Raw genomic sequence first — 27,201 nt, forward strand, 5'->3', positions numbered from 1 at the left:
GAGCTGCTGCGAGGGGGAGGGAGAGAGGGAAGGAGAAAGGGAGAGAGAGAGAAGGGGAGGGAGGGAAGGAAGGAGAGAGACCTAGGAGGGAGGGAGGGAGAAAGGGAGAGAGAAAAGGAGAGAGACAGAGACAGAGGGGAGCGAAGGAGACAGAGGGATGGAGAGAAGGCGGGCAGCGAGAGGGAGGCAAACAGGAAAAAGGGGGAGAGGAGAGTGAGACAGGGAAATTGAGGGAGAGAGAGAAGGAGAGGGACAAAGACGGGGTGGCAGGGAGAAGAGGAGGGTGAAAGACAGAAGGGAAAGGAAAAGAAAGAGAAAAGAGAAAGGAGAGAGAACCAGGAGGCGGGGAGAGGAGAGAGAGAGGACTGAGCAAGGAGAAGGCCGAGCTGAGGGGGAGGGTGGGCAACGCAGAGCAGGGAGAAGCGTGCAGAGGCTGGAGGAAATGGAGACCAGGTAAGACGGAGACTGAGCCAGCGGCAACACGGCAGGATGGGGAGAGAGAACCAGAAAGATGGAGACGGAGCCGGAGACAGTGAGAGCAAGACAGACGAGCGCTGGACAGAGGCGGAGGCTCTCGGGTGCACAGACTCAGCCCAGGGGTGGGGAAGCGTGGGTGCTGGTCCCGCCACCTTGCGGGCCTGGCCCCTCCCACTCACCAGCTGACTGGGGCTCAGCCTTCCCACCTGCAAAATGGGGGTGCTGATGGCACCTTGAGCCCCTGCCTGCCACATGACAGAGGCCTGGGGTGGCATCAGCGCTCAGGGATCCTAGCTGTCAGTGTTGTGCATGATGAGAGGCCAAAGGAAGGGAGGAGAGCGGGGAAAAAATACCCAGAAAGGCATGACGGTTTTGTATCCCGTGGGCGGTCTCCACACCGGTCCTGGATTTCTGAATCTGACAGGTAGGTAGGGAACTGTCTTGTCCAAGGGACCAAACTCCACAACAGGTGAGGTTCCCTCTGACCCGGGATCCAGGAAGCCAGGCTGTGTCTTCTCCAAGGAGGCAGGCCTGGCCGGACTCCCAGGTCTGAGGGAGGGGGCTGGGGGGCCTGGCTTCCTGGGTCCCCAGTGGAGAAGGGGGCTGTGGACTTGGACTTCTGAATCTGGGGGAGGAGAGGAGGCTAGGGGGCCTGGATTGCGGGGACCTGTGGGGAGGAAGGGGCCTGGGGCCTGAATTCTTGGGTCCCTGGTGAGGAAGGGGCCGAGGGGCTGACTCCTGGGTTCCTTGGGGAGGAGGGGGCCGGGGGCCCGCATTCCTGGGTCCTGGCACCCACCCGTAGAACCGACCTTGCGGGGCCTTCGCCGCACACAAGCTCGTGTCTGTGGGTCCGTGTCGGGGGCTCACCATCGCGGCTGGGGCCTCCCCGGCCCTCCCCGCCCTCCCTGGCCCCCGTCTGTCCGTCCAGTCCATCCGTCTGTCTGTCCACCTGCCGCGCCCCCCGGGCTGAGGTAGGAGGTTGTATAGTTGAGGAGGACACCCACGGAGATCACTATACGGCCTCCTAGCTTTCCCCAGGCTGCGCCCTGCACGGGACGGCCCGGCGGGGACCCCTGACCCCGGTCCCCTGCCCCACCCCGCCAGGCTGGGGAGAGGGGCTGCCGCAGGGATCGTGGGAGGAGAGGCTGGGCTGTTCCTCGTGTCCTCGTCCCTACATTCCTTCCTGCCCCTTCCCTCAAAGAGTTTCTCTCCCATCAAGATATCTCTGTTTTGCTTCCTCTCTGTCTCTCCATCTCTGCTGGGTCTGTGCACAGTGACCTCTGAGACCCTGTCTCCATCTGTCTCTTATGGTGCTTTCTGGGTCTCTGACGCTCCCCATGTCTCTCCATGGCTTGGTTTCTGTCTTTCGGGCCCTCACGGTGTCTCTGTGCCATGTCCATTTCTGCTGCACCCCACTACCACACCCCAGGGCTTGGCGGGCCCCTGCACACCGTACTGCCGGCCTCCGGGTCCCTGAGACCCTTTAACCTGTGAGGACGTCCAGGGTCACAGGTGAGGTTCTTGGGAGCCTGGCATCCGGCCCAGCCATCAGCCTGGGGTCCGACCCCTGACCCCTGACCCAACACACCCTTCCTCCCTGAAAACCCTGGAACCTGACATTGGACTGGAGACTGCAACCTGACCTCTGACCCTGTATCTTGAGCCCCTCCCCCACACCACTGTGACCTCACAAAAGTCTCCAGCTTCTCCACAGGCTGAGACCCTCCGCTATGGCCCTTCTGGCCGCAGGGAGCGCTGTGCCGTCCGCCCTGGTGGCCCTCACGGTCTTCCGGGCCTCCGCCTGGGCCTGTCTCCTCTGCTTCACGTCTTACAATGAGCGCCTCCAAATCTGCCAGATCTTCGTCGGCCTGGAGAGCCCCGACCTCGAGAAGTGTGAGGAGGCCTTAACAGATGCCTTTAAGGGCCTCCAGGACACTGAAATCAGTGAGGAGACACCCCACATCCTCCAGGGCCCCGAGGGGGGCATGTGGAGGGAGGGACCAGAGAGGCCTGGAGAGACTGAGGGGAACAAAGGCTCAGAGACAGGAGGATGGAGACTTCGCGGGGGCCAGAGACTCAGAGATGGGAGGACAGAGGCTTTGCAGGGGCCAGAGACGGGAGGACAGAGGCTTTGCGGGGGCCAGAGGCTCAGAGACGGGAGGACAGAGGCTTTGCGGGGGCCAGAGGCTCAGAGACGGGAGGACAGAGGCTTTGCAGGGGCCAGAGGCTCAGAGAGAGGCAGAGAAAGGTCCACTTTGGGGATGTGGTGTTGGGGAACCGCTTCGCCCCAGCTCCTGCCTCCGACCCCCAGACTACGAGGAAAGGAGCCATCTGCACGACGCCTTCACCCAGATGACCCACTCCCTGCAGGAGGTGGCCGCCGCCCAGGGTGAGTGGGGCGCGGCCGGCAGCGGCGGGAGATGTGGGCTTGGAGCCCCCAGGAGATGGATGTTTGTGCGGGGAAAGCCCAGAACTTGACAGCGATCTCGGAGGAGGTGACGCTTGGAAGCTGAGGGAGCTGGGCAGCCTTGTCGGGGAGAGGAGATGGGCAGGGGCTGGTGGAGACAGTGCAGAAGTAACTTAGAGTCTCAAGCCAGCTGGGATCAGGGAGATGTGCGTTCTGACCTCACTGTGTGGCTTGCCCTCTTCCTGGCTATGAGATTCTGGATGCATCATGGCCCCCCCACCCCCCCGGGCCTCAACTTACCCATCTGAGAGATGGGACAATCTCCTTGCCTCCCAGGGTGGCCTCAGAGCTCAGTGAGAGGCAGGGCTCCCCCAGTGAGACAGACTTCAGGGAAGAGATCTTCCTCTAGGATAAAACACACATATTCCCTACAGTTAACAAAGTAATTCCACATTTTTGACATGTGAGGCTATTAGGGGGCCGGAAGACAGGTAGGAACAGGGAGAGAGAGGATGATTCAGGTGACAGCTGTGAAGGGAGACAGGCACACGTGACAACCTTGGGGTGGGTGAGACACACACTCTAGAGAAACACATGCATGTGCCGGTGGGGAGGGACCTCAGGGCTGGGGCGACCCTTGCGGCCGAAGGGCAGCATGAGCAGTGATTGCAGCAGGCCACTGTGGTCACGTGACACAGGATCCCCCACCCCCACCCCCATGCCTGCAGTGTGCTGGAGACTGGGGGTGGGAGCGCTCGCTGCTTTGCAGCATAAACTGGCCACGTCAGTGGTCTGGGGGCTCTGCACTTATTTCTGCATCTTAGCTGTTACTTCTTTCGCTTCCTGCTCTTGCCACGGAGCTTCTTTGACAAAGATCCCTAAACGTGAGGAGGTTCCCATCTATCCAGGGGGCTCCCGGGGGGTCCAGCATGGAGAAGACTTCAGCTGCGGATCCCCCACCCCCAAAGGGAGAGCTGAGGAACTCAGAGCTGACTGGGGAGGAGGGAGGAAGATTCCAGGAGATGCCTGTTCTCCCCGGTTTAGGCCAACTTGTCACACAAGGTTTTGAAAAGAGCAGAAACAAGTCCAGCTCTGAATGTAGAAGACCCTGGCGAGGGCTGTGTGTGGGACCGACTGGAGCAGGGGAGAGAGTGGAGGCTGGGAGGCCTGGGTGGAGGCTGCTGTGAAGGAGGCCAGAGCTGGGGTGGGGATTGTGAAGGTGGAGAAGAGGGAATCGGGTAGAGAGAGTCAAGGGCAGGAGGGATGGGGCTTGGATCTGATGAGCTGTTCAGGAAAAGGGGAAGAGGAGGATTAGGGGCCGTGTCCGGGGTCTGCCTCCATGCCTGAGGGGGCAGAGGGTCATCCCTGAGACCGGGAGCCTGGGAGGAAGAGCAGGGGTGGGGGCAGATGGCCAGCTGGGCAAGGATGTAATGACTGCGAGGGGCCTGGGGGACATCCAGGTTCAGCTGGGAGTCAGGGAGACTTGACACTCTGTCCTGAAGGAGCAGGGCTGTGAGCCGGGGAAGGGCAGGGTCAGCTCTGCGTGTAGGAAGATCCTCTGGGGCCACATGGAGGATGGACTGGAGGGAGATTGGAGGCTGGGAGAAGCTGGTACTCCACAGATATTTATTGAATGTGCCAGGAACACCACCAGGGACACAGCTGTGACCAAAACTGCAAGCCACCTGCCCTCAGGTTGCTTATGTTGATTATTAAACATAACAAGTGAAATGCCATTGATGTCAGTTGGTGATCTGTGCTGTGGAGGAAAACAGAAGGGGAACAGAATGGGGTGGCCATTGGGGTGATCAGGAGAGTTGCAAATGAGAAGGTCCAATTGAGCAAAGACTGGAACGAGGGGACAGTGAGAGCCACGCAGATAACCTGGGGAGAGAGCTTCCAGGCAGAGGGGAGAGCCAGTGCAAAGGCCCTGGGGCCAGTTGTTCTCTAGCCCCACAGTGTATGTCAGACTCTCCTGGGAGCTTATTAAAATGCAGACTCCTGGGCCCCTCCCTCTGTTTCTCAGCAGTAGGTCTGAGGTGGGGCCCAGAAATGGACATTGCTAACAAGTTCCCGGGAGCTGCTGCTGCTGTTCTAGGGACACACTTTGAGAACCACTATGGTGGGCCCTTGGTCTGACCTTAGCCAAGGTGGCTCCTCTTTCCAGCTTATACTCAATGACCATCACTTTAGCCAGTCTCTTCGGCTTTTGCTCTTGATATGGGGAAGCCATTGGAAGATTTTAAGGAAGGAGAGGGTCTGATTAAGGCCACGTGGGTCAAGGGCAGAAGCAGAGAGACCAGTGAGGTCAGTGGTGGCTCGGACCAGACGCAGTGGTTCAGGTGGGCCCAGACCAACCTGCCCCTTATATGGAAGATGCTGTGTTTTGTTTATATATTTTTTTGCTGGCCACGCGGTGTGGCATGCGGGATCTTAGTTCCCTGAACAGGGATCGAACCCGTGCCCCCTGCAATGGAAGCTCAGAGTCTAAACCACTGGACCACCAGTGAAGTCCTGGCAGAGTTACTTGTTAATTATCTTCCTAAAGGATATCCTTGTATCAGCCCTAGGAGGTGGAGTTTTATAGCCCCATTTTCCAGATGGGCAAGTTGGGGCTCAGCTAGACAGGGAGGATGGACCCAGGAGATGTCTGGACCAGACATATATGGGGTGAGGGGTATGGGGAGAATCGAGGATGACTCCCGGGTCTCTCCCAAATGGAGGACCTGAGAGATGGACGTGCTGACTCAGAGTGGCTCCCGGTGGTGGCAGGTGACACTGTTAGTGTATGTAAACCATGGAATGGATAATATGGTGTCAAGGAGGGCAGTGTATGTACCACAGGTAGTGGTCGCATGTGGAGGCTCTGGAGTTGGACCACCTGGGTTCAAATCTAGCTGTGTGACCTTGGGCTGCCTTCCTAACCTCTCTGTGCCTTGGTTTCCCCATCTCAAACTTGGGGATGGTAATACCAGTAGTTGACCCTTCTATGACACGGTGTGCCAGGCACCATTCCAGGCACTTAGAGACATTATCCCACATGGTCATTAAATGGTACCTGGCACATAGTTTGGAAGGGGAATGCTTTTATGTTGTATGACATTAAATCCTCCCTGCCAACCCTGTGAGGTAGACGCCAATATTGTCCCCGTTTTATGAACGAGGAAACTGAGGATCAGGAAGGTTAAATACTTGGCCGAGGTCACATAGGGAAGAGGATGTGTGATGGCTAGCTCAGGTGTGCGACAGGTGTGCTTATCATCGGAAGAGACAGGACTCAAACCCAGATGATCAGAAACAGTTGAAGTTCCTAATGAAGCACCTCTTTTGGGGGAGACTTTATAACATCCACCCGCGCCCCCTTGTGGTTCAGTTGATATAGCCCCTGCCCCTTGGCCTCTCTGGTTATTTCACTCCATCCCTACTTTCCTCCCATGCTTCTCCCCTGCCCCATGGCTGACTTGGTGTATCCCTTCCCCGTGAGTCACTTGGTTTGGTCCACAGATATTCCTTAGATGCCTCCTCCAACATCCTGGCCTCTCATTTGAGCACACGACTCGGACCACATCCTCCCGACCATCCTGCCATCTCCAGACCACATGCCTGCCTTGTGGCCAAGGAGAGACCACTAAGTCCTTGACCCCTCATTTTGAACCTGCTTCCTGGCTTCAGCGCCCCCTCCAGCTTCTACCCAATGATCATCACTTCAGCCAGTCTCTTGCCAATATTCTCAATTCCCTCCTCTGTTTTGTATGGTTTTAAATTGCAGAGAAACCTGCACTGGCTTAAGTAAGCTAGAAGTTTATTTCTCCCATGAAAAATAAGTCTTGAGTTAGGCATTTAAAGCTAGTATGGCAGCTCCATTTTCCTGGGAACCCAAGCCCCTTCCAGCTTTCTGCCTTACCATCTTAGGGTATACCCCCTTATCCTCATGGTCCTTTATAACTGCTAGAGCGCCAGCCATCAAATCTAAGTTTCAGGCAACAGGATGGAGGAAGGGGAAGGGGTCAATAATATGTCACCATTTCTCTCTTAAGCCTGCTTTCTGTGACTCACACATGACATTTGCACTTAATCTCAGGGAGCAGAAGTTGGTCATATGATCACAGCTAAGTCACATGACCACAACTAGCTGCAAGGGAGGTTGGGAAATGCAGTCTTTTAGCTGAAGCCGGGAAGGGTGCTTTCTCAGCTAAAATGCAGTATTATGTTACTAAAAAGAAAATGGATATTTTGAGGCAACTGGCAATCCCTGTGTATTTGTTTGCTAGGGCTGCTGTAACAAAATACCACAGACCGGTGGCTTAATAACAGAAACTTATTTGTTCACAATTTTGGAGGCTAGAAGTCCAAAATCAAGGAGTCAGTGTCAGCAGGGCTGGTTTCTTCTGAGGCCTCTCCCCTTGGCTTGTAGATGACTGGCTTCCCTCTGTGTCTGTGTCCAAATTTCCTATTCTTCTAAGGACATCAGTCATATTAGATTAAGGCCCACCCTAAAGACCTCATTTTAACCTAATTACCTCCTTAAGACTCTATCTCCAAGTACAGTTACATTCTGGAGGACTGGGGGTTAGGACTTCAACATATGAATTTGGGAGGGAGACAATTCAGCCCATAGGACCCTGCCACGTTTCTTGATTTCCAAAACCGCCTCCACCTGTAAATCATTCCACCCGTCCACTTTGAAAAAGCCCCAAAACATTATAGCTTGGAGGCCATTTCCGTGGTCAAAACTCAAACATCCATAAGGACAGAGAACATAAAAAGAGTGAGGGACTTCCCTGGTGGTTAGGACTCCACGCTTCCACTGCAAGGGGCACAGGTTCGATACCTGGTCGGGGAACTAAGATCCCACATGGTGCCATGTAGCATGGCCAAAAATAAATAAAGAAAGAAAGAAGAGAAAGAAAAGGAGGGGGAAAAAAAGGAGTGAAAGAGGGATAGAAATGAAGAGGCTGGGAGCTCTGTAAAAGTGGGTGTGTGCCCTGTCTGAAGGGGGAGGCTGCTACTACGCTCCGGCTAACTGCTGCCTCATGGAAATACGGTCTCTCTTACAGCTCTTCCAAGTTTCTTAAAGGGATGCCAAACATTTTATGTGACTTTTCCCAAATTTTATATGATGGCAACTGGTTCATTTTAAAAAACACTTTCCAGGCCAAATATAACACATCCAAAGGATTGGGGTCACTGCCTCCAGCTGTGGTCTCCATTCCAGTTGGATCCTGGAATTCATTCTACACATACTTATTTCTAAGACTCAGGGCCCTCTCCTGGGTTCTGAGGACATAGCACTCAGAGACAGACTTAAATGATCACTATGTATATATAAAATATGTATTTGTGGGCTTCCCTGGTGGCGCAGCGGTTGAGAGTCTGCCTGCCGATGCAGGGGACACGGCTTCGTGCCCCGGTCCGGGAAGATCCCACATGCCGCAGAGCGGCTGGGCCCGTGAGCCGTGGCCGCTGAGCCTGCGCGTCCGGAGCCTGTGCTCCGCAACGGGTGAGGCCACAGCAGTGAGAGGCCCGCGTACCGGGAAAAAAAAAAAAAATGTATTTGCAAACTGGTGAGAGCTATAATGGAATGAATGCAGCACTATTAGAGACAAAAATAGGGGACTGGATTAGATTATACTTGTCAGGGAAAGCCTCTAAGGAGGTGGCACAAAGTGTGACATGAAAGATGAGTAGGAGTAGGGGTAGAGATGTGCTGGAAACTGAAGGCGGCACGTGCAAAGGCCCTGAAGTGCCAGAGAATATGGTTCTTTTCATATTAGGGGAAACGAAAGGTGGGTATTAGGGATGGAATAGAGAGGGAGAGTAAGCCAGACCATAGAGCCTCGGAGGCCTTGGAAGACATGTGACCTTTATCCTCCCCTTTCCCCTCAACAAGATAACACAGGTGATGCTGAGGGGTTCCGTCAGAGAGGTTAGTCCAGAGTCAGCAGAAGGAAGGAGGTTTGGGGATCTGTCAGCCTTTGGGGTAGACACGGTAGGAGGATGTGGCATATACCAGAGACATGGGGGTGGAGAGGGGTTGGGGGAGGGGCACAGGCACGATGACAGCGAGTCTTGTCAAGGTCGGCCAGCCTTGGGGAAGGGTCTTTACTACAAGGACTCCCTCTACCCTCCAGGGTCCTTTCAGGTTGCCTTTCCTCATGCCGCGGAGAAAATGCAGAAGATTATATTACAGCTTAAAGAAGGTAAAATAGACCATCTCCTTCCCCCAGGGACAGACAATTAGAAAACCCCACTCCCGAGACCCCCATCTGCTCCCTTCAGCGCAAACCCCTGGCCCGATCTCTGAGCCGAGCTTCCCTTGGTGGGTCACTCGGGACACAGCCTCTTCCTCTGCTTGGACCACTCTGGGTCCGGCCCCGCCCCTCCGACGGAAGGTTATCTCTAGCTGGAACGCTTCTTAGGACGGTCCTGTCCCAGATTAGCCCGGGCCTCTTCCTGGATCTCTGTGTCTGGCCCTGTGCACTCTGAAAGGTTTCCTTTCCAACCGGGCCGCCTTAGGGGCTACTTCCAGCCCGACCACACCTCTAACTGGGCCCCCTAGTTAGACTTTGTCCCCTCTGAGCATCGCCCAGGATCTAAGCCCGCCCCGTTTGACGGAATACACCGGAACTGGCCCTGCTTCCTTGGTGGGAGCAGCAGGCCTGCCGCCCTTTTCCCCCCACCCCGTCTTAGACGCTAGCAGCAGGCCTGTGCCTGACCTCTTAATGGAATGCTGCAGGCCTGGCCCCGCCTACAGGTGGAATGCTGCAGGCTTGGCCCCGCCCCCTAGGTGGACCGCGTCAGGCCTGGCTCTGTCCTCTTGGAGGAATGCATCCGGCCCAGAAACGTTTCCTCTAGGGGAACTTCAGGTGGGCACCTGCCGCGACTTCCAGGGTAGTAACGCTTGCTTTCTCTCCGCAGTCCAGGCCTGCATCCGTCCCTGCGGTAAGCACATCATTCAGAGCTCAGAATTGCGGGGGAAGCGGGGTGGTAGGGGTCGAAACCTGGGACAAATGGGAGAGGACGGGTGGGCCTCTGATCCGAAGGGGGCCAATACGAGCCCCGGGGAAAAGTAAGTAAACCAGGTATTGTTCACAAACCTCATAAAAGGCGGGTCCGAAAACCAAAGCAAACCAATAGGGATCCTAGAGGCTGGAGCGTGGTGAGAGCTGGCCAATGAGCACAGGGAAGGCGGGGCCCAGATTCTGTCTGGCAGGTAGAATCCAAGGAGGTTAAATAGACCTTAAGGTGGCCGAAGGGACCCGGACTAGAGGAGGCAGATGGAGTCCAGATCCAGCGTTCCCGTCCCATAGGACTCCAGGAGGTCGCCCGGCGTTTCCGCTGCCGAGGATGCTACTCTACGGTCTGCGACCTCCCGTTAGACTGCCCAGGTGAGGGGCGTGGCCTTGAAGGGCAAGAAACCTGAAAAACTGGAAGAGGGAGCTGAGTGCGGAGGAGGCGTGGTCTGGGGGCGGGGCCGGACGTGGGCGGGCCGAGGCGGTGATGAGGACTTGTCTTCAGTTCAGGACTTGACGGTGACTCGGGGTCATCAGGCTATGTTCTTTTGCACTGTGAACTTCCAGCTGCCTAAGGAAGAGATCACCTATTCCTGGAAGTTCGCAGGAGGTGTGAGTCGGGGAGGGTCCAGCATGAAGACAGGAGGCGGGTTATGCTTTACTAGAGGATGGGGAGTCAGGATGCAGAGGGTGGGACTCGGTCTAGATTCAGACTTCGTGCAAGGGGAGGGTCTCGGCATTTAAGGGTAAGGGGCAAGCTCACAATGCAGAACCAGAGCTCAGGGGTGGGTTATCCGTAGTTTTCGGCGGGAGAGCAAATACTAGGCCCAAGAGGCGGAGTCAAGACTTAGGAGGCGGGACTATGCGTGAAAGATCGGCGAATAAGAGCTGAGGGTGGGGCCAGGGCTCAGAAAGTCGTGGTCTAGCTCGGGGGCGGGGCTTTACGTTGTGGTTTGGCGAGTCGGGGCGGAGAGGATCTCTTCTGGGCTCGGGGCTGGGGGCCCTCCTCCTCTCGCCGCTCCAGCCCAAGCGTCCCGCAGCTCCGGACTCAGGACCTGTCCTACTTCCGAGAGATACCAAGGGCCCGAGGATACCTGGCTCGGATCCGGCCGGTGCAGCCCACGCACCGCGGGACCTTCTCTTGCGTGATCACACACGACCAGCGGCCCCTGGCGCGGCTCTACTTCTTTCTGAACGGTGCGGGCGGGGCGGAGCTGCGCGGCAGGGGCGGGGCTACGTGAGGGGTGGGGCTCGTGCCCGGCTGACGTGCGCGTCCCCGCAGTGACAGGTCCGCCACCGCGCGGGGAGACTGAGCTCCAGGTCTCTTTTCGGGAAGTGTTGCGCTGGACGCCACGGGAGGGGGAGATGATCGAACCCTGGACGCCCAGCCTGGGCGAGCTGCTGGCCAGGCCCGAGGCTCTAACGCCGGGCAATCAGTGCCTGCTCGCGGCCGCTGTGGCCTTAGCCTCAGCCAGTGCGACCGTGCTGGCGTGGTGAGTCCCTGGGACCTCAGAATCCCAGCATCTGGCTCTCCGTTCCCAGACCCAAGAGTCTGGGTCCCCAGCCCCTCCTCCCTCAGATCCAGAAGTCTGAGTCGCCAGACCCTCTTAGGAGTCCAGGCCCCCACCCCGTTCTTCCTCAGACCAGGAGTCATAACCCCCAACCCCTATTTTCTCAGATCTAAGAGTCCAAGCCCTATCACCACCTTTGGGACCTAGGCTCCAGGACCCAGATTTCTGGTCCCCAGCCTCTCCCACACACACACACGAACATCTCCTTTTTTCCCCAGGATGTTTTTTCGATGGTACTGCAGCGGCGACTAACAAAGCTATCTTTTTTATCCTATTTCCATCCCTAAAATAAAGAATCTATTTCAGCTCTCTAGATTCTTTCATCTTCGAAGGTGGTCACTACTAACTTAGGAGGAAGAGCGGCACACCCCAAAGATGCCCAGGTGCCCATGCCCCCATAACGACGGTAATAGGCGCAGCTGTCGCAGTGCAGGGTCCTGTTATGAGGCGTTAGGTGCAAGCCCAGACCCCCTCCCCGGATTTCTGGCAGCATCCTGGACATTTCCGCCTGCAGCAGTCACCCTTAAAGAGTCCTTGATATCGCCCTGAAAGCCTGTTCCTCCCCCCAGCCTTTCTTGCTGTCATAAAGGGCACCATCATCCACCCAGCTGCTCAGCCAGAAACGGAAGTTGCGTTTAATTCCTCCTCCACTTCCAATCTAGTTCCAAATCTCAGCCTTTTCAATTCCTAAATATCTCATGGAGATGCTCCCTCTCTGTGGTCTGCCACCGTCTCTTGTGTGGATCGCTGCAGCAGCCAGTCCCCACAGGCCTCCCTGGCTCTGCTCAGCCTTGTGCCAATGCAGTGCATTCTCCACAAAGCAGCCAGAGTGATTTTTTTTTTTGCTACTTTGGCTAAGGTTTTATTTATTTATTTATTTATTTTTGCGGTACGCGGGCCTCTCACTGTTGTGGCCTCTCCCGTTGCGGAGCACATGCTCCGGACGCACAGGCTCAGCGGCCATGGCTCACGGGCCCAGCCACTCCGCGGCATGTGGGATCTTCCCGGACCGGGACACGAACCCGCGTCCCCTGCATCGGCAGGCGGACTCTCAACCACTGCGCCACCAGGGAAGCCCTAAGGTTTTATTTTTTTTAATTTTTATTAGACTGTAGTTGATTTACAATACTGTGTTCCTACTGTACAGCAAAGTGAATCAGTTATACATATACATATATCTACTCCTTTTTAGATTCTTTTCCCATACAGGTCATTAACAGAGTATTGAGTAGAGTTCCCTGTGCTATACAGTAGGTCCTTATTAGTTATCTATTTTATATATAGTAGTGTGTATATGTCAATCCCAATCTCTAGAGTGATATTTTGAAGTTTGTCAGATCAGGTCACTCCTCTGCTCAGAACCCTTCAGTGGCTCCCCATTGCCATTGGAACAAAATCCAGTTCCTTGCGAAGGCCTCCAAAGGCCCCCAAGGTTCTGGTTAACTTTGTCCCACCCCACTCTTCCCCCTTGATCTTTCTATCTTGCAGTTCCTCTGGCCTTTGCTCATTCGTTGTATTCATCATGATTCTTCTCATTCTCTCCAGGACCTGGGTCCATACTAGTTTCTGCCTAGAATAATGTTCCCTTTTTTGTCTAGTTAACTCAGTTATGATTTCCCCTGAATGGCCTTTACATGCATTGACCCATTTAATCTCCAGGACAAGGCTGTGTGGGCGGACACTGTGTTTATGTGCCTGACTCCACCTCCCTCTCCTCCCCCTCTTTACTCTCTAGCCCCACTGGCCTTTTTTTTTTTGTCCCTTGAACATGCAAAGTTCAGTCCTGTCCCTGGGCCTTTGCACATGCTGTTCTTCCTACTTGAAATGACTTTACTCTGAACTCACAAAGCCACCTCCCTCTCATTGCACAGGTCCCAGCTCAAATGTCACCTCTGATGACTCCCCTCCTCCCACATGACATCCCCCTATTTTATTTTATTTTTTATTTTTTTTGGCTGTGCCATGAGGTTTGGTGGATCTTGGTTCCTGACCAGGCATCGAACCCGGGCCCTCAACACTGAAAGCACTGAGCCCTAACCACTGGATCACCAGGGAGTTCCCAACATCCCCCTATTTTAGCTTGTGCATTATACGTGTTCAGACCTAATGTAAACTTATTTTTTAATTTGGTTTTGTGTCTTCCCCACTCAAAAGGTAAGCTCCTTTATATTCTTATTCACCGATGTGTTCCCCTTCACTGATTCATTCAATCAGCAAATATTTACTGAGCGTTTACTATGTGCCAGGCATTTTCAAGGCACTGTAGACACAGCAATGAAGAAATCAGAACAGACAAAAATCTGCACCCTCAAGATAGGCGGAGGGGATTAAGAGATACAAACTATTATGTATAAAATAAATACGCTACAATGATATAATGTACGGCACAAGGAATATAGCCAATATTTTATAATAACTTTAAATGGAGTATAATCTATAAATTATTGAATCTGTTGTATGCCTGAAAATTATATAATATTGTACATCAGCTGTACTTTAATTAAAAAAAAAATCTGCACCCTCATGGAGTTTAGATTCTCATCGATGGTCAAAAAATAAACAAGAACATTATGTAAAAATGTGCACCAAGGCATATGATAATATATGTGATGGAGAAAATAAAGCAGGGAAACAGGGGATGTTAGGGGGAGGAGGGTAGCAATAGGATCTTTGGAGAAGGCCCCACCCAAGAAGGTGCCCCTAGAATAAAGGCTTGAAGGGGATGAGGTATGAGCCATGTGAATATATGTGTTAAGAGCGCTCCAGGCAAAAGAAACAGCAGGAGCAAAGGCCCTGGGGCAGGGGTGTGCCTGGTGTGTGCAAGAACAGCCAGGAGTTCAATCCACTGGGAGCAGGGCTTTAGGAAATGAGTATGCAGTGAGGTCAGAGAGAACACGGGGGGACCAGTCCATGCAGGACCTTGGCCACCCTAAGCTCTTGATTCTCCTCCGTATGAGATCATGGTGGTTTTGAGCCCAGGAATGTCATGATTTGATTTGACTACATAGCTCCTGCATGGCTAACAGACCGTAGGGGGCAAGGGTGGAAGCAGAGGTCACTGTTAGGTGGTAGGCCAGGCATGAGGTAGCAACTTTAATCCAGGGAAGAGATGCAGCTCGGGGACAAAGCAGTGACAGTGAAGGTGAGGAGCGGTGGTCCTAGATCTGTCATGTAGGTAGAACCCGTGGGATCTGCTGACGGATCAGCGTGTCGGATATGAAAGAAAAGACAAGGGTCAGGATCAATGGTCAGGACAGCAGCAATGTCCAGTAGAACTCTCTGCCCTGATGGAAACGTTCTAGACCTGCCCTGTCCAGTATGGCAGCCACCAGCCACATGTGGCCATGAAGCACCAGACTTGTGGCCAGTGCAACTGAGGAACTGAATTTCTAATCTTTAATAGTTTTCATAATTTAAATCGTCCCACCTCTGTGACAACAGAAGTCATAGAGGCATGTGTCTGGGTATCCTTAACTGGGGATCACAGTCTCTTTGCTTAATTGACTAGGAGCTCCTGGAAGGCAAATTCTGCCTCTTAATTGCTTCTGTATTTGCAAACCTGGCAAAGTGTGTGGAATTCAATAGGAAATTGATAAATGTTTTTGTGGCCGATTGAATCAAAGAATGAATGAAATGAGATGATAGTGTCGGGTACATAGTAGGTGCTCTGTAAGTATCTGAATGAAGAGTTGAGAAATTCCACCCTCAAAACAACCCTGATCCATGGGACTCCTATCACTATGTTCCAAAGAGGGAGTCCAGGCTCCGAGGAGGGAGGGTATCCTGTCTAGTTTCAAACAGCTGGCACCCCAGATGGAGCCACGAGTTCCCAGTTCTCAACCATTCAGCCCCCTTAATTCTCAAAAAAAATAAAGAAAAAGAAGACGAACGGAGGAGGTAGGCTCAGAAGAAAATAAATAAAATTATTATATCCTAATCACACAGTACAAATGGGGGTTAGATAAGAACAGGGAGAAATCGGGGGCCCCAGGACAGCATGTGGGGGCCCCTTTCCCCCCGCCCCTAAAAACCCACACCCTGTTCAATAAATACCCCTCCCAAGAGACCCAGAATTACCAGCCCCCAAAGAGTCCAGGCTGAAGAGTCTTGGGTCGAGCCCCTCACTTCACAGAGGAGGGCAACTGAGGCCCAGAGGGTCACCCGGCAAGTTCGTGGTTCCGGGGACCCTGGCAGGTCTCCTCTGGCCGCCCCCGGACCCCCTGAGCGGGCGCCCCGCGCACCTGGACTTACACCTGGACGCGGTAGCCCCCCGCTCGCCTCCGGCAGAGCCTCCGCACCCACACCCAGTAGAAGGTCAGCATGATGGCCCAGTAGCCCACGTAGGCGCCGGCCCCCGCGGCCAGGTGGCGGGCCTCGGCCGCGCGGGAGGGGCCGCTCCAGTCGGCCCCGGCCTCGCGCACCACGCTGCGGACCAGCCCCCCGAGCAGCAGCAGCGCCCAGAGGGCCAGCGGCAGCACCGGGACGTAGTTGGCGGCCAGCTGGCGGCGGCCTGACGTGCCCCAGCCGCTCTGGTTCATGGTCGCCAGCGCCAGGAACTTGGCGGGCAGGAGGCCGCCCATGTAGAGGGGCGCGTAGAGCGAGAGCAGGAGCATCCGCAGGCAGCCGCGCAGCCAGGCCGCGAAGGCCGCCTTGGCCAGCGCCACGCCCTGCACGCACAGCAGCACCCAGAGCAGCGCCCACGGGCGGCCCGCGTAGAAGAGCCGGAGCACCGTGGCCGCCACGAAGAAGGGGAAGAGGCCCGAGACCACCGCCTCGTAGGTCATCCACGCGTGGTGCCGGTGCCACCAGAGCGCGTTGTACAGCCACTCGCGGAAGTACGACTTGGACCAGCGCGTCTGCTGGCTCAGCCAGCGCAGGAAGGATGAGGGCGTCTCCGAGTAGCAGCGGGACCGCGAGGTGTACCTGGAGGGGTGGGAGGAGGCAGGGCGGTCAGCGCGGCTCTCCTTGGGGCCCCCGGACGGAGAGCGGGAGCCAGAGATGGCCATGGGGCAAGTTTTCTCGACCTCTGTGGGCCTCGGGGTTCTTGATGCCCACCTGCGTCCTTGGACTCTTTAATCAATAGACATTGATAAAAGGCCAAAGGAGAAATTCAGTAAGGCTTTACTGGGACTCCTGCTGCAAGTAACAGGTTCCCTGGCTCGCTGGGGGAAGGGGGAGGGGACACGGGGACGAGCTGGTCCCTTCCATGGGGTGAAGGTCGGGGCGGATCTGTGGGTGGGCTGGAGGGTGTAGCTTAGGTGGTCCGCCCACCCCCTTGGTGTTGCCCTGGGCAGGGATCGAGCGCATGCGCAGGACCCTGCTTTTGCTCCCCACACCTCAGAAGTGGCGGTTGAGTTTGGGCCTTTTTGTATCTTGTTGTTCATAATTTGCCCCAACTGCATATGTGTGCAGTTATTTTTAGTCTCTTATAGTTTCTTTGTATTTTGTTGCTGGAGGAGAGGTTTGTTTAGGCGCAAGCACTGCAGTAAAGGGCCCCAGGTCCCAGGTCCCAGCCTGTCTCATTCTCCTATGTAAAATGGGGTCAATAACGGTTCCTACCTAATAGATGAGGATTAAACGCTAAGTGCTTAGGACCAGTACATAGTACTTGCTCAATAGATGATAACGACTACTACTATTTTTATTACGACTAATGTAACTACTGGCATTACTATTATCACTGCGGTATTACTAATGCTATCACTAATCTGTTACGAATACTATTCTTTGCAGGCACCATGGTGAGGAACAAGCCGGGCATGGTTCCTACCCAGGGTAACCCATGCGTTAGAGCTTCTCAATGGAACCATTAATCTCCCTTCCAGTGGCTCTGCCAGACATTACTAATCAATCCCTCCCCGGTTTCCAACCCAGCCCACGCAAAGCTAGAATCGCTTGTACGGAGCATCACCTTAGGTGGCCTCCAGCAGTCAGTTTGTTAGGAGGGTCTATCCCCGCGGGCACTGTTTGACAGTGTCCAGTCTCCTTCCCCTGTGTCACTTGGCATCCTCAGCGGCCTCCCTGCTAATCCTCTTCCTCCCTGCAGTCTGTACAGCTGGAGGGATCCTGGTAGAACAACATGCCGCCCCTCTGCTCAAACCCCCTCCTCGTGGCTCCCTCATCTTAGTTCACAGTTCTTACTGTGGTGCACAAGCCTTTCATGCGCGGACACCTCCAACCCCACCCCCGTGGGCTCTCTGTCCTCTCCTGACACTCTCTCCCTTGCTGCACTATTTCCCGCCCATCCTTATCTTACCCTAATTTAACATTTCACTCCCTCTCTGGAAACTTCCTGGCTTTATGTGTCACCTTCGCATGATCGTTATCTAATACACTATATGTTCTACTTACATATTTTATTTACCGTCTGTCTCCCCAATCAACGTAAGCATGAATTTGCATCTCTTTTGTTTGCTGCTGCATCCCCAGAGCTGAAAACATTGGCAGCACTTAAAGAATATTTGTCAAGCGAATGAATGCCCGGGTTCCCTCGGTATACCCCGAGTTGTCTCTGGTGCTGTCACTGAGTCGAACTTCATAGAAATCCCTTTCCCCTGAACTTCACTGGTCTAGCCCATACACCCCATGAGCCTCATTGAATCACATCTCTTCTTCCTGAAGCACTTACTAGAGTTGAGGCACTCCCCTCCTCTCCCACTTGAATCTTCTCACTCACTCTCTCACTAGTGAGATCCCACTCCGTTGATCTCTTTCTCTCCCCACAGATTGGGGTAATCTGTGCTCTCTGTGGTAGAGCCATCTTGCCACGTCTGAGGTTGTACCTTCTAGGTGGAATCCCTACCCTCACCTTGCCCTGCTTAGAAGAGTCCGCTGGGTCACATGGTTCAATGCAAATGCCCCTATGGTATCTTCCACTCTCCCCTAATGTCTCACTGGGTGTTCCTCCCTGATTCAACACAAAGGCCACTTGTGCTCCATAGGGCTTCTTTTCCTCTCCCCTAAAAGCTCACTTGAAATGCACTTTAGGTTTGGAGAGTTTCCAGCACACGCACACGCACACACATGTGTGGATACTCACTGGCCTCTGCACACACTCAAACACCCTGTCCCCTCAGCTTACTTGGTGGCATAGCCCATGCTGAGCATGCGGTTGGTGAGGTGACGGTCATCCCCAAAGGTGCAGTGGGTGCCCAGGAACTTCTGGTTGTACCAGGCCTCAAGGAACTGCTGCAGGAGGTTGTTCCTATATAGGCCTAGGTGGGGAAGGGGAGTACAGGAGCATCAGCCTCTGCTGTTGCCAACACCATCCCCAGCCCTAGCTCCAAACCACCTCGTCTCCAATCCCAACCCCATCCTTAACCATCTTAATCCCATTCTCAACCTGTCTCCAGTGACAGCTCCAGCCCCAGTCCTGTTCTCAACCTCAAATCCTTCCTCACCCCCACACCCATCCCAAACTTGCCCCAGTCCTGTTGCTGACCCACACCCACTTTGACTGCAAACCCATCCCCAATCTCGCATCCATTCTCAGCCCCATCCGCTACCCATCCTCATCCAAAAACCCATCTCCAACCCTAAACCTAGCACCAACACTGTCCTTGACTCCAAACCCATCTCTTCCCCTTCCCCAAACCCTCCCCCTGCCCCAATCCCAATCCCCAACCATACCCTTTCTCCAGCCCATTCCCAACACCAAACACCATCCCCACCTCCAACTTCCAATCTTATCCCTATCCCCAGTTCCTGCCCCAGCCCCATCTTTGTCCCCAGTCTCAATCACGTCTTCAATCCATTCTGGCTCCCCTTCTCCCTTCCCTCTCTGCCCCATCCATGGCCCTCCCAAGCCCTACCCCTGCTCACCTAGGGGACCACTGATGCAGGACACGCAGTGGAAGTAGCTCTGACAAGCGCGCTCCACGTTGAAGGCCACCCAGTACCGCAGGCTGCTTAGGAAGCTGACCCAGGAGTCCAGAGGGTTAAGGATCCGCACGTCGCCCCCAACAGCGCCTACCCGGGGGTCCTCGTCTAGCACCTGCACCAGCTCCAGCAGTGCCACAGGGTCCAGCCTGGTGTCTGAGTCACAGACCTGTCAGGTGGAAGGGACCAGGGTCAGGTTGGTAATTGAGGGGAGGGCACCAAGGGAAGGGGAGCAGCTGGGACCTCTGCAGCCAATCTGAACACAACTTTGAAGTTTTTAGTCACTTTCTTTCTTTCTTTTTTTTTTTTTTTTTTTGCGGTACTCGGGCCTCTCACTGTCGTGGCCTCTCCCGTTGCGGAGCACAGGCTCCGGACGCGCAGGCTCAGCGGCCATGGCTCACGGGCCCAGCCGCTCCGCGGCATGTGGGATCTTCCCGGACCGGGGCACAAACCCGTGTCCCCTGCATCGGCAGGCGGACTCTCAACCACTGCGCCACCAGGGAAGTCCTTCTCTTCCTGGTCTTGATGAGGCAAGCTGCCATGAGTTCTATGATGGCAAAGAAACAAATTCTGCCAACAAACACATGAGCTTGGAAGAGGTCCCTGAGCACTAGATAAAACCCAGCTCCAGCTGACGTCATGACTGCAGCCTGATGATACCGTGAACAGAGGATCCAGTTAAGCTTTGCCCAGACCCCTAACCCATGGAAACTCTGAGATAATAAATGTGTTTTGTTTCAAGCTGCCACATGTGTGGAAATTTGTTATGCGGCAATTAAAAAAAAATAAGGCAGTGCATTAATGAATGAACCACTACATTGAATGGATGAATGAACGACAAAATGAACAAATAAATCTCTATGTTGAATAGATCGGTAAATGGATGCGTAAACGAACAAGAGAATCTCGACACTGAACGAATGAAGAAGGGAAGAAACAGAATGAACCAATCTCTACATTTAATGGATAAGTGAATGAATAAATGAATGAATGATCGCCATATTGGATGGACAGATGGATGCATGAATGACTGAGTAAGAGAAAGAATTTCTACATTAGATGAAGAAAAGATGGAATCTCTGCATTGAATGAGTGAATAAATAAAGGAATGAATGACCTCTATATTGGCTGATTCGATGAATGAATGAGTGAAGAAAAAAAGGACTACAATGAAAGAAGGAAGGGAAAGAGGGAGGGAGACATTCTATATAGAATGGATGAATGAATCTTTATGTCGAATGGATGGATAAATGGATGGATGAGTGAATGAGTGAGTTAAGGAAAGTCTCTGCATCAAATGGATGAATGAATGAAGACACGAGAGAAAGAAGGAAGAAATCTCTTCGTTGAATGGATACATGAATGAATAAAATGAATGAGTGACCTCCCTATTGGATAGGTGGATAAATGGTCGTATGAATGATTGAGCGAAGGAAAGAATCTCTCCACTGAATGGGTGAATGAATAAAGGAAGGAAAGAAGAGGTTCATTCTAATCTCTAAATTGAGTGAAGGATCCGAGGGAAGTGGGATTCGGGGTGTTAGGGCCACGATGCGGTGCGGGTGCCTTCCACTCACCTGCACGTAGTCCACCGAGTCGCCGAGCGCCTTGAAGGCGGTGTACATGACCTCGCGCTTGCCGCCCCAGCGCTGCGCCACGCACACGCACCTGCGCGTCCTCACCAGCGCCTCCACCGCCAGCCGCCCGGGATCCTCGGCCTCCACCTCCCGGTAGGCGCCCTCGCCCGCCGCGCCCGCCGCCGCAGGTTCCCACGGCTGGTGGTAGTTGCTGTCCCACACGTAGGTGGCGGGGTCCTCGTCGGCGAAGACCTCGCGGAACATGTCGACCATGTAGAGGTCCTCGGCGCGGTTGCCGTCCACCACCATGAGGATGTGCAGCCGCGCACGCGGGTACACGAGGGCGCGCGCGGACACCAGGCACTGGCGCAGGTACGCGGGGTCCTCCTGGTATGCGGAGATGGTCAGCGCCACGCTGCGCGCCGTGGCAGCGTCCGGAGGGCCCCGCGCCGCCGCCCGCCGCGCCGCCGCCGCCACCCGCCGGTGCTCCAGGTACGCGAAGAGGCTCTGCGCTACCAGGTGCACCGAGAGGAAGGCCCCGTAGAGGCCGAAGGCCAGGAGGCCGTAGCGATCCGAGGCCAGCGGCACGCTGGCGGCGTAAGCCCAGGTCATGAGGCCCAGGATGAGCAGCGCGAAGGCGATGGTCAGCACCCTCCGGGCCAGGCCGGAGCAGTGGCGGGCTGCAGGGCTGGGCTTGGGCACGTCCTGCCAGGGAGCGGAGAGAGGGGATAGGAAGGGGAAGAGGGTCCTGAAATGCCTCCAAGGGGAAAGAACCCCCTCCCTGGGTTTTGTTTCCAGGCCAGTGATAACATACCCTTTTCGTAAAGAAAATCCCCTGGGTACTGCAAAGTTATTTTCATTAACGAAAATAAATGTGGCAAACAGTTATCGAGGCTGAATGCCTGCTTCTGTTGATTCTAATACATTTTTTTCACATTTTTAACAGCTTTTAAATCCATGAAGATTACACTCAGTGGAGTGTCACAGTTTAATTAACAAAGGTTCCCCGCCTCCTTCTTAGTGGCACAGAAAATAATGGTTCATCTCATAAAGGTTTCTTAGTGTTAAGATAATACTAGTAATACTAATATACATCTAAAAGAAGAGAATGCAATGTGATATGCACCAGGCAGTGCTCTAAACCTTTTATAGGAACTAACTTATTTGAATCCTCACAACAGCCCTGTAAGGTAGGTACAATTATTACCATCCCCATTTTACAGATGAGGCAACTGAGTCACACAGAGATGCAGCAACCTGCCCAAGGTCTGCCTGGAAAGCAGAGAAGCCAAGTTTTTTGTTTGTTACATTTAAAAAAATTGTTATTGCAGTATAGTTGACTTACAGTGTTGTGTTAATTTCTGCTGTACAGCAGTGATTCAGTTAAACGTATATATTCTTTTTCATATGCTTTTCCATTATAATTTATCACAGGATATTGAATATAGCACCTCCTGTGCTATACAGGAGGACCTTGTTGTTTATCCATTCTATATAGAATAGTTTGCATCTGCTAATCTCAAACTCCCAATCCTTCCCTCCTCCCCCTTCTCTGACAAGTCTGTCAGAGAAGCCAAGATTTGAACCCTAAGAATCCAATCACTAAACCACAACCTTATATACTGGCTTTACTCCTCAGGAGCGCCCCGGGGCACAGATAGTGTTTCCTGCTGCCACCATACAGATGGCAAAACTGAGGATTGATTAGCCAGGAGGAGTGGCTGGCAGGGCCAGGTGTCCAGTACATGTGGCTGGAACAGCTCAGAATCAAAGGGGAGGAGGTGCCTCTGTTTTCTCATCTGTAAAATGGGGGTTTAGCCCCTTCCCTGTGCCAAACACTGCTCCATGGGAGGTAGGTACTGTTACCCCCTCCTGTTACAAGTAAGGAAACGGAGGCACCAGGAGGTGTATTCTCTCGTCCAAGGTCACTAGGCTCCACCGTCCTCTATGTTAAACCGCCTCCTCTGTCACCAGTTCCCATCTCTTGGGCTTATGATGAGTTAAATGAATCACTAACCTGTAGAGCTGCACTGTCCCATAAGGGACCCACCAGCCACACGTGGCTACAGGACACTTGAAATGTAACCAGCACCACTGAGGAACTGAATTTTTAATTGTATTCGATTTACGTGTTTAAATTTAGATAATGGTCCTTAATTCAGTTACTGGAAAGCTTTTATGCCTGTTTGGAACAAGTAGGGTCTGTGAAGCTTCTCTTTCAACTAAATTTTACGAAATCTAAAAATACAGATCAAGCATCTTCAGTGAAAATATAGCATCTGCATGAGGTGTGCCACACATCTGGACCATGAAGCCTGAATGTGGAGAAAATATAGCATCTGCATGACGTGTGCCACACATCTGGACTGTGAAGCCTGAATGTGGGGAAAAAAGAAAGTAAAGTACCCCATTCATGTTTTTGCGTTGATTACATACGGAAATGATAATATTTTTGATATATAGTGAGGGTCGGCATACTATGGCCTCCTTTTTCACTACGGCCCCGCAAGCTAAGATTAGTTTTTATGGTTTTAGAAGGTTGAGAAAGTGAAAAGAAGAAAAATACTTTGTGGCACATGAAGATTTTATGAATATACACACTATTACGTGTAAAATAAACAACAAGGACCTACTGTATAGCACAGGGAAGTATGTACTCAATATTTTGTAATAACCTATGTGGGAAAAGAATCTGAATAAATATATAACTGAATTACATTGCTGTACACCTGAAACTAAGAGGACATTGTCAATCAACTATACTTCCATAAAAATAAAGAAATAAAGAGAATTATATGAAATTCAAATGTCAGCGTCCTTACGTCGTATTATTGGCACACGACGCTCATCTGATTACATATTGTACAAGCTTGATTTCTCACTATGCCAAAGTGGAGTAGTTACAATACTCAATGGTATGGTCCTCAAAACCCCAAATATTGACTGTCTGGCCTGGTACTGAAAAAGTTTGCCGACTCCTGATAGCTTGGGTTAAAGAAAATGTTATTATTAAAATTAATTACACCTGTTTCTTTTTCCCTTTTTAGTGTGGTTACTAGAAAATTTTAAATTATGTATGTGGCTTATATTATGTTTCTCTCTAGGGCAGAGCTAAGGTACAGCTTTGAGCCTGGTTCTAGTAACCGGCCAGTATTAGCAAGTATTACTTCTTCTGGAATCCTCCTTCTCTGTCTCTGCCTGAGTTTCTGGGGGTGGCCCAATTCATGCTGGGGATCAGCGAGATGGCTGGGTATCTGGAGCGTTCTAAACCCAACAACAGTCATGATAACACGTGTCGGCTATGGACGCACAACTCCACACGTATACTCACACATGACGAGAGACACACAGAGCGTGCCCCCATAGGAAAACACTCATGTTCTGAAAGATGACTCCAGACACCTGCCCTTAGAATTTAGTGATCCTGAAACTAACCGACATCAGCCCCCCTCCATCACCACTGACAGCCACACAGGTGAACTCCAGGACACATGCCCTTCAGCAGGAAGGAAAAACACCAGGAAGAGATGCCCAGGCGGCGACCAACACACAGACACCCACCCGTGGGTCTGGAGCAATGGGGCAGATGCAAGTTTCAGAAAAAAATAGTAACCGTTGAGACTGAACCATATGAAATTGCTATTTTCACCAGTCAAAGGAGACCGGAGATTGGCGATTTCATTTGGCTCGACTTCATATTTACTGAACACCTGAAAGTAAAGCCCAGAGCCCCGTGTCAAGCAAAGACAGCTCTCCTCTCCCTTTCCTGGGCACACAGACGCACACGGATTCATAGCCAGGTCGACACCGCCAGGCCACATCTGACACGCGTGCAGACGGGATGGTACACACTCACGGGGTCGCTGTCCGGCACAGGAGCACACGCGAGCTCCCCAGCGCTGGTGGTTCCTCGCACACACGTGGTCACACACGTGCTGGTGGTCCCCCCCCCTGCACAGCCGCAGTCACACACACACGCACTCACACACACACCTGTCTCATCGCTGTGGGTCCGGCGGGCCTCTCTCCTCTCCCGATGGCTGCTCCCCGAGTCTCTCTGCTGCCCGAGAGCTGGGGGGTGATTTGAAGAGAAGCGCGGGCGGGGGCGGGAGGAGGGGCTGACGTCAGGGCTGAGCTGGGCCAGGGGCCCTGAGGTCACGGCGGAGAGTCAGGCAGCCCCACCCGCTTCCCGCTACCACCCGCGCCGCGCCAGGCCTCCCTTCCCAGCGCCCCCATCCTCGCCGCCCTTCTCTCTCCCGCTGAGCCCCCCCATCGCACCCCCTCCCTTCCCCGTCTCTCCCCTCGATTTCTTCTCCTCTCTCTCTGCTCTCGTCTCTCCCTCCACTTCTGGATTTCTCTCCATCACTTTCTTTCTCCCCACCTCCCTCTTACTCTCACGACCTCTCTTTCCTCCTCTCTCCCGCGTGGCTCTCTCTTTCCCCCTCTCCCAGACCTCCTCGCCTCCCCCCTTCTCCTCCACCTCAGTCTCCACACACACTGCCCCTCCCGTCGGATCCTCAGAATCCGTCTGGGATTGGGTTCCCCGGGGACTGGTGGTGGCCACTGGCAGATGCAATCAGATGCACACACGTGAGTGCTTGCGGGTGTGACTGTGTGTGCGCTGGCCTGGGAGGCCTTCTGTCTGGAACTGGAGCTGTGAGTGAACGTCTGAACGTTCCGTGCCTAACTGATTCGGGTCCACGTGCGTGTGCTTGTGTGTGTGTGTGTGCGCGCGCCCGCGGCACGAGCGCGTGCATAGGTGCCAGGGTCTGGGACATTGGGATTTGTCTCCTCAGAGCCTCCAGGGTAAACTCAGAGTTGTTGGTCAGCTGCCCCCAGGGAGCCTGGGAAACTGAGTCAGAGCAAAAGAAGTGGACTTGCTCAGAGACCAAAGAGACAGGGGTGCTGGGGTGTCTGAGTCCCCAGCTCCTCAGGACTAGAAGACTCAGTGATAAATGTCATTGTTTCCATGCCCTTCTTTTCAGGATTTAAAGAAAAAAAAATCTCTGTATCTAGTTCTTTCTCTCTGCTCCTCTTAGTATGAACTGATAACGTCTGTGTCTCTCCCTGTGTCTGTGACTCTGATTATGTATTTCTGTACCTGACCATCTCCTCTCTCTTTGTCTCTGTCTTTCTCTGAGTCTATCATTTTGTCTCTGTCTCCCTGGCTTCGTTTCTCTGTCCATCTCCCTGTCTGGTTCTTTCTGTGTTCCAGTCTCTCTCCTTGGCTTCCATTTCTACCTGCTTCCTTCTGGGTTTGTGTCTGTCTCTAAATTTCTGACTCTCCATCTCCTGACTTTCTTGTTCTGTGTCCCTCTTTCTTTCTCTCTCTGACTTTTTCATCCTTTTTCTCTCTTCCTTCCTCTGTGTTTCTCTGCCTGTGTCTCTCTTTGTATACGTCTATCTCCTTCTTTCTGTTTCTATCTGTATCCTTAGCTTTTTATTTTTCCCTGTCTCCCAGGTTCTGTTTCTCAGTTTCTCCCTGATCTCTCAGTGGCTGCCTGATTCTCCTTTCTCTGCATCTGTCTGTCTGTCTGTCTCTCTCAATCTCTCTCCTGCCTCGGTCTCTCTGCATCTCAAGTGTATCTCTGATGCTCTATCTCTGTGTGTGTTTCTCTCTCTCTGACTCTCTCTCTCTCCCTCTCATACTGTTTCTCTCTGTTTTTCTGTCTCTAAGTCCTCATGTCTCCCTGCTGCTTTATCTCTTCCAGCCTGTTCTGGAGCTTTTCCCCTGCAAGTTGCCAAGTCCTCACTCCCTGGGTTTCCCAGGACAGGCAGGGTGTGCTGCGCCCACACCAGGTTGGGTCTCTGCCTGAACCTGGCTGTCAGGGAGAAGAAGGCTAGTTCAGGGCCCCAGTCAGGGGCACCCCGCCCACCTCGCCAGGGCAGGGCCGGCCATTTCTGAGTCTCTGACGCCGTTGCCGGGAGCCTAGGCCACCGCCTGGTGTCTGGCTATGTCAGGATGATGGGTCCTCCAGTGGGAGCCCAGCCCAGAGTAGGAGGGGAAGGTGATTCCTCTACCCCACGATGGGGGGGGTGGCAGCCCGAGCTCCACTCAGAAGCCGGGCAGTTGGCTGCCCAGCCCTCCACCCCGCCCTGCCCGGGTGGAGCAGCTGTATAAAACCAAATGTTTCCAAAACCGGAGTGTGGATGAGGGAGGAGGAACCAGGACTTTAAACCCCAATAGTTTCTTCCACCAGGATCCAGGAGTCCAAGCCCCCAGCCTTTCCTCCCTCAGACCCAGGATCCAGGCTCCCAGCCCCTCCCCCCTCAGACCC

General features: G+C 53.4%; 2 protein-coding genes across 4 annotated transcripts; one reads left to right on the forward strand and one right to left on the reverse strand.

Moving 5' to 3' along the window:
• The first annotated feature begins 316 nt into the window (after positions 1-316).
• On the forward strand, positions 317-11,781 carry SPACA6 (sperm acrosome associated 6). Of its 3 annotated transcripts, XM_027079146.1 has the most exons (10): positions 317-2,421; positions 2,789-2,866; positions 9,016-9,084; positions 9,803-9,826; positions 10,195-10,272; positions 10,403-10,507; positions 10,732-10,736; positions 10,938-11,094; positions 11,180-11,390; positions 11,687-11,781. In XM_027079146.1, the coding sequence occupies exons 1-10, from the start codon at positions 2,208-2,210 to the stop codon at positions 11,718-11,720; spliced, it is 975 nt and encodes a 324-aa protein (XP_026934947.1). In that variant the 5' UTR covers positions 317-2,207; the 3' UTR covers positions 11,721-11,781. The 3 variants fall into 3 exon arrangements, with proteins under 3 accessions (XP_026934947.1, XP_026934946.1, XP_026934945.1); XM_027079145.1 differs by lacking the exons at positions 10,732-10,736; positions 10,938-11,094; positions 11,180-11,390; positions 11,687-11,781 and having other exon boundaries at positions 318-2,663; positions 2,704-2,866; positions 10,408-10,588; XM_027079144.1 differs by lacking the exons at positions 11,180-11,390; positions 11,687-11,781 and having other exon boundaries at positions 320-2,663; positions 2,704-2,866; positions 10,403-10,952.
• Positions 11,782-15,377: 3,596 nt separating this feature from the next.
• HAS1 (hyaluronan synthase 1) lies at positions 15,378-24,977 on the reverse strand. The gene is made up of 5 exons (XM_027079123.1): positions 24,917-24,977; positions 20,924-21,628; positions 19,290-19,515; positions 18,550-18,682; positions 15,378-16,391 (listed from the first exon to the last, which is right to left on the reverse strand). The coding sequence occupies exons 1-5, from the start codon at positions 24,923-24,925 to the stop codon at positions 15,716-15,718; spliced, it is 1,749 nt and encodes a 582-aa protein (XP_026934924.1). The 5' UTR covers positions 24,926-24,977; the 3' UTR covers positions 15,378-15,715.
• Between the last annotated feature and the right edge of the window lie 2,224 nt (positions 24,978-27,201).

This window comes from Aethalodelphis obliquidens, unplaced genomic scaffold (assembly GCF_003676395.1).
Source record: "Aethalodelphis obliquidens isolate GAN/ISIS:26980383/991018 unplaced genomic scaffold, ASM367639v1 scaffold43, whole genome shotgun sequence".
Taxonomy (NCBI): domain Eukaryota; kingdom Metazoa; phylum Chordata; class Mammalia; order Artiodactyla; family Delphinidae; genus Aethalodelphis; species Aethalodelphis obliquidens.